The 12,341-nt window shown below is 47.4% G+C and overlaps 1 protein-coding gene across 5 annotated transcripts in view; it reads left to right on the top strand.

Annotated features, from left to right (window-relative positions):
• Positions 1-12,341, top strand: part of ITPR1 (inositol 1,4,5-trisphosphate receptor type 1) — a 1,104,774-nt gene that overhangs the window by 361,863 nt on the left and 730,570 nt on the right. For all 5 annotated transcript variants that reach the window (XM_069206352.1, XM_069206351.1, XM_069206348.1 and 2 more), the window contains exons 12-13: positions 6,703-6,857; positions 7,667-7,766. In XM_069206352.1, coding sequence (XP_069062453.1) covers positions 6,703-6,857; positions 7,667-7,766 — 255 coding nt within the window. The remainder of the gene's footprint in view (positions 1-6,702; positions 6,858-7,666; positions 7,767-12,341) is intronic.

The following is a 12,341-nucleotide window of genomic DNA, read 5'->3' as shown; positions in this document are numbered from 1 at the left end:
TCGCAGGCAGGGGCAGCACTTCTCGTCAGCTCTTTTCCTTGGCAGAGGTTCTTCTTTGTTCCAGAAGTAATCTGAAAAGTATGGGATTTTGGGTCCACTGCTTATAACCCTTTCTGCCTTTGAAGTAGGCACACTTCAAAGGAAAATCTGTGTTGTTCACAAGATCCTGCCTGGCCCCAGACACACACCAGGGGGTTGTGTGAGGGCAGGCACTCCTTCCTCCACTGTAGCCCAGATGGCTTATCAGCATATGCAGGCTACACCCCAGCTCCCTTTTGGTCACTGTCTAGTGGAGATTCATAAACAGCCCAACTGTCAGTCTTACACAAACAGGGAATACACAAGCAGGCAGTCACAGAATGGTTTAAGCAAGAAAATGCCTACTTTCTAAAAGTGACATCTTCAAACTGACAATCTAAAAACCAACTTTGCCAAACGATGTATTTTTAAATTGAGTTCAGAGCCCCCAGACTCCCAAAGGGAAACTCCACTTAAAAGATATTTAAGGCAGCCCCCAAGTTAACCTATGAGAGAGATAGGCCTTGCCATAGTGAAAACCGAATTTGGCAGTATTTCAATGTTGGGACATGTAAAACACACCAGTACATGTTGCACCTTTAACATACACTTCACACTGTCCGTGAAGCTACATAGGGCCTACTTTACGGGTGCCTGAGATGTATAAAAAGGTAAGGGTTGGGCTTGGCAAGTGGGTATACTTGCCAGGTCAAATTGACAGTGCAAGACTGCACACAGACACTGAAGTGACAGGTCTGAGCCATGTTTACAGGGCTAATTATGTGGGTGGCACAACCAGTGCTGCAGGCCCACTAGTAGCATTTGATTTACAGGCCCTGGACACCTCTAATGCACTTTACTAGGGACTTAACAGTAAATCAGATATGCCAATCATGGAAAAGCAAATTACACATGCAATTTGCACAGAGAGGACTTGCACTTTAGCACTGATGAAGTGCCCAGAGTACCGCAAACAGCAAAAACAATGTCCAGCACACAGTAAAAACATAGGAAGCAGAGGCAAAACAGATAAGGGAGACTACGCTAAGGATGCCAGGTCTAACAATTGTCCACAGCAGATGAAAGTGGGGAGAACTACCCAACCTCATGGTAGTTCTCATCACTAAGGTGAAAGAATCTGGACAGACCATCAGCTTGGACGTGTTCTGTTCAAAGGGTATTTTCCAGGGCTCACTGTAGGGAGATAGACCACCTCAACAGGTTTTGGTTCTCACCCCTCATCTGCATTAACCATCTGAGGGGCCTGTGGTCTGTCTGAACCTGGAAGTGAGTCCCAAACAAGTAGGGTCTCAGCTTCTTCGGCGCCCAGACCACAGCAAAAGCTTCATGCTAAATTGCACTCTACCTACGTTCCCAGGAAAGTAACCTATTAGTGAAGGCTGATCTAGGCCCTCTTCATTTAGCTGTGACAACACTGCTCCTACACCATGCTTTGAAGCATCAGTCTGCACGACAAGTTCTTGAGAGAAGTGTGGTGCCTTCAGCATGGGTGCGGTGCATATGACTGCCTTCAGGGCATTAAAAAGCCGTCTGGCAAGACTCAGTCCAGATCACTTTCTTTGGTTGCTTCTTGGAAGTTAACTCTGTTAAGGAAGCAACATTGGTGTCATACAACCCTCCTATAGTAACCTGTGAGATCTAAAAAGGCTCTCACCTCAGTCTGGGTCTTGGGGGGGCTCCCACGCTAGAATAGAATCCATCTTTGGCTGAAGGGGTGCCCCCGGCCACTTCCCACCTGGTGTCCCAAGCACACCACAGAACCCTGCCCTATTTGGCACTTACTTGCTTTAATAGTGAGGCCTGCCTTCTGCAGGGCCTCTAACACTTTGCAGAGGTGCTGCAAGTGTTCCTCCCAAGTGGAGCTAAACATAGTAATGTCATCCAGGTAGGCTGCACTGAAATCATCCAATCAAGCCAACAACTGGTAACCAGCCTCTGAAGGGTGGCAGGGGCACTTTTCATCCCAAAGGGCATCACCCTAAACTGGTAGTGCCCATCTGGAGTAGAAAATGCAGACCCCTCCTTAGCCCCCCTCAGTCAGAGCAATCTGCCAATATTCAGACATTAAATCAAATGTGCTAAGATATTTGGCAGCCCCTAACTGATCAATGAGCTCATCAGCTTGGGGGACGGAGTGCACGTCCGTCTTTGTGACCACATTGAGTCCCTGGTAATCCACACAGAACCAGAGTTCTGTAGTGGCACCAGGAGCAATAGCTTTCGGAACCAAGACCACAGGACTGGACCAAGGGCTACTGGAAAACTCAATAAGCCCAAGAACTAAGATTTTGAATACTTCATCCTTATTGTTGGCCCTAACCTTGTCAGTCACCCTGTAAACTTTGTATCAAATGGATTGTCCCAGCATCCACATCATGTGTACACAAATGAGTGACCCCTGTGATCAATGAAAACAATGAGGCAAACTGTCCCAACACCTGGCTACAGTCCCTCCGTTGGTCTGGGGTCAGCGAGAGGGAGAGGTTCACACTCTTCACAGACCCATCTTTCTCCTTAGCAGACAGGAGGTCAGGAAGAGGCTCACTCTCTTCCTCCACCCAATCATCTGTTGCTAGGAGCATTGTCACTTCAGATCTCTCAGTGAGGCTTGAGGCAGTTCACATACAGGACCTTCAAAGGGTTCCTAGGAGTCTGCAAGTTCATCAGATAGGCGACACCACTGTTGAGTTCCACCACCTCAAAAGGCCCAGTCCACTTGTCCTGGAGAGCACAAGGCTCCACTGAGGCCATCACCCACACTTTTATGTCCAGGATGAAACTCCACCAGAGTGGCATTCTCGTCATACCACCATTTCATATCTTCATGGCTTGCTTCCAGGTTCTCTTGAGTGAGCTTCCGGCAGCAGGCAGTCCGGTTCTTAAAAGCCAGCATGTAACTGAATACATCCTGGGGGTGCTTAATAATGGCTTTCTCCAAGCCCTCCCTAACAAGACTCCAAGGTCCCCTGACAGGATGGCCATACAGCAACTCAAAAAGGCTAAATCCAAGACCCTTTTGTGGCACCTCCTTGTAGGGGAACAGAATGCATGCAAGAGGATGTCCCACTTAGGCCTCAAGTTTCTCTGACTGGCCCATAATCATGCCCTTAAAGGTGCGGTTAGATCTCTCAACCAGACCACTTTCTTTGGGACCCCACACTCCTTCCATAGAGATTTCATATAGGTAGCTATGAAGTTGGTACTCCTATCAGAGACCACCTCCTTGGGGAACCCCACACAGGTAGAAACCCGGTCAGTGCATGGCCCACTGCATGGGCAGTGATTGATCTCAGTGGAATGGCCTCTAGGTACCGGGTGGCATGGTCCACCAAGACAAGGGTAAACCTGTTGCCCATGGCTGTCTTGGGATCCAGAGGCCCCACAATGTCAATACCAACCCTTTCAAAGGGGGTACTGACACAACCCTTTCAAAGGGGGTGCTGACAACAGGAAAAGGTTGGAGGGGAGCCTTACATTTCCCCCACTCTTGCCACTTGCCTGACAAGTTTGGCAAGACCTACAGTGCGCATCAGAGTGCCTGCGCGTTTGGGGCCAGTGAAAGTGTCTGACAACCCTCTCAAAGGTCTTATCCTGCCCCAAATGTCCAGCTGAAGACACATGAGCCGAACCCAGTAGGAAGGTTCTGAGGCACTGGGGTACCACCAGCACGCAGGCTGCCCCAGTCTCATCAACCTTGGGCTCACTATATAGGAGGCCATTCTCCCAGTAGATCAAGTGTGATCTGACTCTTTGCCAGACGCTTGGTCTGCAGCCTGCTGCCGCAAACCCTCCAGAGTAGGGCATGTCTTCTGTGCCTTATAGAATGCTTCACTTGAGGGTCCCCCTTCCTGCTGCCACTGACTCTGCTGAGGGACCTCCCCCAGTTCAGCCACCTGTTCCCCTGTAGCCTCCGGACCATCCCTCTCAGGTTCATCTTCCTCCCGAACCATGGGAACTTCTGGGGTGGGTTTCCTGCGCCCCTTGCCCTTCCTTCTGGCAGGCACCTGGGGCACTTTTTCAGGCTCCAGGGCCTCCTGATCACCCTGACGGGGTACCATTGACTGGGTGGACATACACCCACCCAGGCAGACCCAACATATCCAAGTGAGACCTGTTCTACCTCCTTCCAAGGGGAATCTTCCAGGTCATTGACAAGCAGACAATCTACAGGCATGGTTGGACTCACAAACTCTCAAGGCACCTGAGACCAGCCCCCCCCACCCCACCCCACCCCACCCTCCTCACCCCCCATCTCCCCAAATCAAAAGGGAACCTGCGCCACTCTGCACAGGGCTCTGAGTTGTTTACCGCAACTACCTGGTGAAGTGAATGGGGAACTACCTGTTCCTCATACACCAGGTGCCTCCTCACAGTAGTCACACTGGCTCCTGTCTCTGAGCCTCCACCCTCTGTCCATTGATGGTCACCCACTGCCTGTACTTTTTAGTGTTCTCAGGCACAAGGATCCTCTGGACCATCTCACTGTCCCCTAGTGAGACAAGGGTCATCTCAGCTGGCTCCCACCCACCTGGTACCAACTCCTCCCCAAGTGCTACACTGGCCACACCCTGTGACTGAGCACCAGTGGGTGGCAGTGTTCACTTGGGACCCCACTCACATGACCCTCCTGGTCACATGCATAACACTTGCAGGGACCCCTGGCTTCTTTTTACTGGGGGCTGGATTTCTTTACCCTGGAAACTAAGTTGGGGCCCTTTAGAAAACTCGCCCAGTTTACCCTTAACCCCCACTTATTCTAATGGGGACCTTGGCGTGATCTCCCCCATACTTCTTTTTGACCCTGTTGCTCTCCCACTGGTCCGCTTCCTGAACAAGCTACCTGGGGTCAGTCAGCTTGCTGTCAATTAGGTGCTGGCACAGCTCTGGAAAACAGACTACAAATTCTCCCAGGCAACCAAATTGTACACCTCTTAAGATGTCACCTTACTGCCCTTCACCCAACCATCCAGAGACCTGCAAAAACATTCAACACATTCTAACCAGGTTTGGGATTCCTTCCTTTTTGTAGGAGCTAAACTTGTCCTTTTGTCTGCTCAGGGGTGAGACCATACCTTGTGAGTAGGGTGTCCTTCATGATAGTGTAGGTGAGTCCCTTAGGATCCCCTAAGGATGTCAGTGTCCCTCGCCTCTACCTCGAAGTGCTTCCACAGACCTGCCCCCTATGTGCTTCAGGGACTGTGTTCTTGTGGAGAGCAGACTTATACCCATTGAACCACAGATATGCCATCCTTCCTCTTGTAATCCTTCACCAGATCTTTCAGAATGTGTCCCCCCTCCTTTCAGGCTGCACTGTCTCCTCTGATCCATCTGCCTTCACCTGAGCTCATGAGACAATAGTGTATTTTTCTCTTCAGCTTCTCTAGTTCAAACTGGTGCACCCTCTCTGCCTGCCTGTCCTGCAACTCCTCAGGAGTCAGGCTCTTAGATGATACACTGCTACCTGACCTGAAGAAGCCCCCCCCCCCCTCCCGCCACCCAGGCAAAACGGGTACATCCAGTACGCCACCTGGATTATTCGGCACCCCCTCAGCTTCTCCTCTGTGTGACTCCCAACCTCCTTGGCTGCCACCCAGTCCCTCAATGCTTTTTGTAGTGCCTCCTTCCTGGAGGAGCTCTTGATTGTTCAGGCAAGATCCTTACAAAACTGCTTCAGTTGAGCCACTGTGTACTCAAACCCCCCCCCCGTTTCTCCAACTCAAACAGCCTTTGTAGCCACAGCTGGTGCATACCAAGATTGAGACATTTGACAAGTACTTAAAAGTACAAAGCTCCAAAGTAGTTCAGAGTTCCCAATGAGCAAAAACTAGTAGTATGTGGTCACGTAATTGTCTGAAAACAGTAGTGTACACTTAATCACTTTGTCAAGTACAAATACAAGTTCAAGCCCAATCGCTGGTCACCAGTGTTAGAAATGGGGGCTCTGGTTGGCAGTCAGTTTGCACTCTGTCCAAGCAGGGTCCTTCACTCTAGTCAGGCTAAGGGAGTTACACTTGTAAGACAACCCCTGCTCACGCCCTTGGTATCTTGGCACGAGCTGTCAGGCTTAGCTCAAAGGCAATGTGTAAAGTATTTGGACCAACTCACACCGTAACACAGTGAAAACACTACAAAATGGACACCACACCGGTTTAGAAACATTGATCTAATAAATCAAACAAGACTAAAAAGACAACAAAAATCCAACATACACAAATCAAGATATGATTTTTCAAAAGAATAGATTCTTACTCCATAGAAAACAATGGAAACGTTGTTATCCAAAGTACCTGGTTTGCGTCAAAAACAAAGCCACATGGGCAAGCGTGCGTCAGAAAAATCGATGCCCTTTAGATAACTATCACTGTTTTCGAAGTACAGCACCTCATTATGCACCAGTCACTTTTATTTGCCTCTGTTTGACAGCTGTGCAGCACACTTGAAAACAAATTTGTTGAGATATATACTTGGTGTGAATTTGGGTCATGTGGTCACCCTGTCACTGCTGCTGTATGATATTCTTCTGGCCTACCGGCAGTGTTGGGTAGCATTGCAGGGTATTCATAGAATATAAAGTACTCATGATATTGCATTTTTGTGTGGTTTACCTGAACTGTGCTTTGTGTAAAGTCTTTGGGTCATTGGCATATCTTTTGTTCTCCACAGATGGATCCAGAGCAAGAAGCTGCTCGAGCCAGGCTCCGAAATGTTCAAGAAAAAATGATGTATACACTGGTCTCTGTCCCCGAAGGGAATGACATTTCTTCCATTTTTGAGCTGGATCCAACAACTCTGAGAGGAGGAGACAGCCTTGTCCCACGGTAGAATTTAGCAAAAAAATGTTTTTATTAAGTTTGAGAAAAGAGAAATTGTGATTTGTTTTTTTCTTTCTTTTTTTTAATGATCTGCAGGAATGGGAGGTCTTGTAGGCTGTAATTATAAAATATCACCATAATGGAAGAGTGACAGAGTAATGCCATGCCTAGCTGGTTTACATTGCTGTTGAGTGGTTTCAGAGGTTTAGAATTAAAACTGGAAGAGCAGTACTACCCTTGTGCAGAGAGTAGGGCATGCAATATACTTCAGCTCTTTGTGGTTTCAACACAAAGTTATACGCACCTGTTCGGGAGGCATCACATAAATATTGGTAACATATGCACTGTCATCTTAAAGGAAGCCTTGAAAGTACAGCAATACAGTACTTCTCAGGTGGGGTGGGGGTGGCAAGTGATTGACTGCTTCAGCAGAAATTAACATCACTAAAGTATGTTTAAGCCTTGACTAGAGCAACAGTGGAAACTGCCTGGGATGCAGAGTCTTCTCCTTGGAGCTCACTATAATAGGTAATAGTACAGTGCTTTTCACTTTGAAATTTTCAGATGCCATGATTCGTGGCTGCACTCAGGAATTTTAGTGTGTGATGTTGTATTTACATGGCTAGTGCTTACTTGCTGAGGCATAGGGTTCTACTGAATGCTTCCCAGTTTTGTTACTGTGGTGGAAAAGAAAACACTATCTAATTTCAGGGATTTCAGAAAGTGATGAAATGCATTTGAATGGGGAAATGGCAATAGCATGTGATGCTCATTCTCAGTTTATCTTTGTCATTGTTTCCACTCATTTTCTTCAGGAACTCTTATGTAAGGCTCAGACATCTCTGTACGAACACCTGGGTCCACAGCACTAACACCCCCATTGACAAGGATGAGGAGAAGCCAGTAATGCTCAGAGTAAGTATCTACCTTATGTCTTGGTGTTTCTTTTGTCTTGGTGTGTTTGGCTTCAAAGATCAATACTTCTCATTTGTGAGGAAGGAGTGAAAGTAATGAAGAGCTTGCTAGTTGCAAAACGTTAGCCTTAGAAGAAATTGAAAGTGTATATTTTATTTTCAACAGGTTTGTCAATAAATTAATAACAGTGTTAATAGATTTAATACAATTTAATGAATTGTATTGTGGATAAAGGTTGTGGTTTGGTAGGTGATGGAGTGATGTAACTGTTGGGGTGAACTGGCTTATGGTTTGGGCCAAGAGTGAGGAAATAATTCTGGTAGTGTAATAGTTCGAGAACAGGAGTATAGTTTTAGGGGTAGGTTTAAGTTTGGGATTAGCGGTAGGGTAACGTTTCTGGCATTATTTAAGTTTACATTTTTGTGTGCGACTTCCTTAACTACAACCCTGACATGCATGAAACACGTTGCTCTTGAAACAGCCTCATCCACCAGGTATCAATTTAAATGCGTGTCATGCCAAAATCGAAGGTGCTTGCAACTTTTTACTGCCACCTTGTCTTACTAGGTCATTGGAGTGGGAGAGACTGCCAATGCCTGCTAGGAATCTACGTTTAATGTGTTGGGCTAGCTTTGGTTGTGAACACCAGTTTTGGCTGATGTGTACAATCCAGTCACAGTTTCCTTACCTTTGAATTCTCCCCCAGGTTCTAGCCTATGGCTGAGAAGGCAACGCAAGAGCTCACCCTGTGCCTCCCTGCTTTCCCTGCATCCAGGGTGAGACTGGCCCAGATGTAGGATTTCTATACCTCCGTCCATGCCATCTTTGGACCTTTTCTCCATCTGGTGTGCTTTCAAGCCCCATAGAGGGAGATGTGCTACTTGAATCCACGCCGGCGGGTTCGACCTTGGCATGAGTTAGGCCCTGTGGATCCGTTCTTGGATCTGTGATGGCTCTGGTGCACAGCCCTTTGGCGTTCCCAACTGCAATTTCTGAGTTTGATCAGTCGATGCAGACAACAATGGTGCCGATAAACGCCAAGCCAATCACCCTTTCTTACGTTGAGACTACGACACACCACCGCTGGATGGCGTCAGGTGATGCAACAATGGTGCCGTCTGGCACAGGCACCTTCCCTCCTCCTTCTAAACAGTCCCTTACTGTTTTTCCAAAAGGGTAACAGGCCTTTGGCGATGGAGAGGGGTTGGGGTTTAGGAACCCCATGGACAAGACTGTCCACCCTCCTCTAGAGGATAATTGGTTGAATGAGTTGGGTGAGGCTATTAGCCTTGAGTTCTCACCAGCTTTGGGGATCCCTCCCACTGCATTGCTACAGAGTTGAGCTTTTGCTGAGGTGTTGTGGACGGCGGCTGGGATCTTAGATTGTCAGCTCCGTTCAGTGGAGGTGACCACTGACCCCTTGATAAATGTGTATCACCAGGGCCAAACCGGAGTAGCGCTTGTGCTCCCCTATATTGAAGAGCTGTATGACCTTTTATTAGGGGCCTGGGCTAAACCCGTTATGGGTGTACCAGTGGACCAGACAATGGACACCGCCCAGCCTCTCTCTTCTGGCACCCAACTCCAAGAGGTTTTTGTGGTGCAAGCTGCTTCCTCCTCCTCAGACCCCAGCGTCCTCCCTAACATTCCATCTCCTCAGCCAGATCAGATCTGCAGTCAACCACTGTGTTCTGGTCTGTTTTTTCCATGCGTTTTGGGATTCAGTGGTGCACTTGCTGCCTTCACTTCTGGAGGAGATCCAGAACAAACTCGCCCAGACACTCCGAGATGGGCCAAAGGCAGCTAAGTTTGCAATAAAATGTGGTATGGATACCACGGACTCAGTAGGTCGTGCCTTTGCTCAGTCGCTAGCGATGCACTGTCATGCCTAGATACGCCACTCTGTCATTTTGGATGCTGTTCAAAACACCCTGGAGGATATGGCCTTCGATGACACCTCCCTGTTCGGTACACATGCTCATTCTGCATTGCAACGCTTTAGAGATGGTTGGGGTAGAAGCGACTCAAATGTGTCTGGCTGTACTGTCTAGCTCCACTGCTCCCAACTTTCTCTGGTAGTAGAGAGGGTTTCTCATTTATTTAATTTTTTTGTTATAAATGGACCGACCCATACCAGATTGCAGTCCTATACTTCCTGTGGAGTCTGAACCATTCTACCTTCTGGTGGCACCCAGTGTGGTGTTCATGGCTTGTGCAGCTTTTATTATTTTTTCTTAAGTCCTATTGATGACCGCTTTTTGCTATCTGGGTGGTGTTTTCTTTGTGGCCCTAATTGGGTAAAACACCTGATGGACCATGTTTTTTCTTTCTCTGAAGACAGGCTTCTTGCTCAAGAGATAAATAGCTTTATATGTTCCCTGATCTGCGTACAGAATCTTCTCTATGCCTTATTAGGAAATGAGCCTGGATAGCTCAGTAGGTAGAACATCAGACTTTTAATCCTGTCCAGAGTTCAGATCTTTGTTCAGGCTGTTATTTTTAGGTAAGATAATTTAAGTGCATTTGTGACACTTCTAATATCCCTTATAATGGGCTTTTAATTTATAACTCCCTGGGAGCCTTTAAACATGGCTCACCACTTTGCAAATATCCTATTTTCTGTGAATCTCTGTTTTTTCCTTGGAGCGTTACTTATGCTAGTCTTACTAGGGCTGTTCCACTTCTACTGAGAGACTATTAATTTCCCATACAGGGCAGTGGGGCAAGCTTTAGCAAGCTGCTCTTGCTATACCTTCGTAGCATGGTATCTTGCCGCTGGTCTTTCACAGCACCAGTGGTACGCAGGTTCAAATTCCCTCTTGTCTTCTCTATAGAAGGGACTTTTTCCTTCATCGTTCTACCCTGCTAGTTTTCTTGTTTGTGGCATTTTGCCTACATTTCTAGTCTGTGCAGGTCATGCTCATGACACTCTACTCTAGTGTCTTTACGCTGACTCTTTACCGCAAGGAGATGTGTGATACTTATAACTTAGACAAGGTTCTATACCTTTGCTGCTACAGATGCCCCTTATGCAAGAGTCCATATATCACTCATGGCCTCATGTTTACATATTTATTCTTAAGGCGCCGCCATGCAGCCATGTTCAGGGATGATGGTTATCTTCCGTCGTCTACCTGGTTGTTTACGCATGTTCCTTTAACATTATGGTTCCATCTTCTTGGGATTAGTTCGTAATGGTGCTTGGTTACTCCATTCAGACACAGCCTCCCTGGTTGGTTCCTTTCACACTGTTCTACAGGGTGTCATATTTCTATCCCTCTACACTTCTGCAATTATTAAGGTTCCTTACTTCATAATGGAATATTTGCCTCTAACTGTGTACCTCACTTCCTTCAGAAGATGTCCGTATACATTAGTATAATGAAGGCCGTAGGCGTGCTTTTCCTTATACCTTCTGGTGATTGTAATGTCTCCTATTTCCTGTAATCCATATTTGTTGCTCTTCTATAGTTTGCAGCTTCTTCCGTTGATTCAGTTTTAATGTTGTTTTCAGTCTAAGGACTTCCACTTTGTGGGAGTTTTGTCGCTAGAGGACCATGTATTTTATCTTTCGTTCATACATCAGCCAGGTCCTCTTCTGTCTGATATCACTTGCAGTTGAGTGTTGATGCTGAATACCTGATCTGATGGAGACTTCTAGTTGCAGATTCCTTACCTTAGAATTTCCCCCAGGCATCAGACTGGATTTGGAGATTTTTCTTCGAGCAGTACCCATGCGTGCCGTCATATGGTGTCTGCTCACTCAACTTTGATGGGGTCTTCTCACTTCAGTTTGGATTCTGACCCGTTTTACTAGGGGTATGAATATGGGGAAGGTTTGGAGGGGTCGCTGGACCCTCTGGAAAACCAGCTTGACAATCCTGACATGGACTGGGCACAGGAATTTGGTGAGGCTAGTGGTCTGGATACTTCTCCAGCCGCTGGCATGCTTTCTCCCCCTACCATGGCTACAGCGGAGGCAGCGTCATATTCTATGGTGATCTGTCAGGCAGCTGGGGTCCTGTGCCTCGAGCTTCCTTCTGGGGTGCTCAGAACTAACCTTCTGACTGAGGTGCTTCAGCCTGGGGTCTCCACTGCAGAACCCCTCTTACCCTTCAATAAATCCCTCACAATATCTTTCTGGGTATGTGGTCCAGACCCCAGCACAGAGGCTCCTGTGAATAGGACAGTCACCCACTGACATCTGCCTGCGCAGAATGACCCTAAATTCCTGTCCTACGCCTGATAGCCTTGTAATCCAGGCTTCTTCCTCTGGCGCATTCTCATCTGCTCCCCCAGATAAGGAATCAAAAAGACTGGATCAATTTGGGAAGAAAACGTTTTCTTCCTCCTGTCTAGCATTGGGGTTCGTGAACATTGCATGCCTTTTGGGCGCTACACCCATACAGTTGGATACAGTTGTGCAGGTATTGCCGCAGGTCCTGGAGGAGGTCTGGGCCATCCTCTCCCAAGCCATTGCTGATGGGAGGGATGCAGCGAAGTTGACTATTCACTGGGCAGATTGGTTGCGTCGACTATGGCCTTGAGGTGCCACACTTAGTTGAGGACGTCTGT

Source organism: Pleurodeles waltl, chromosome 9, assembly GCF_031143425.1.
Source record: "Pleurodeles waltl isolate 20211129_DDA chromosome 9, aPleWal1.hap1.20221129, whole genome shotgun sequence".
NCBI lineage: Eukaryota > Metazoa > Chordata > Amphibia > Caudata > Salamandridae > Pleurodeles > Pleurodeles waltl.
Note: the sequence above shows the minus strand (reverse complement) of the source record. Positions and strands in the feature narration are given on the sequence as shown.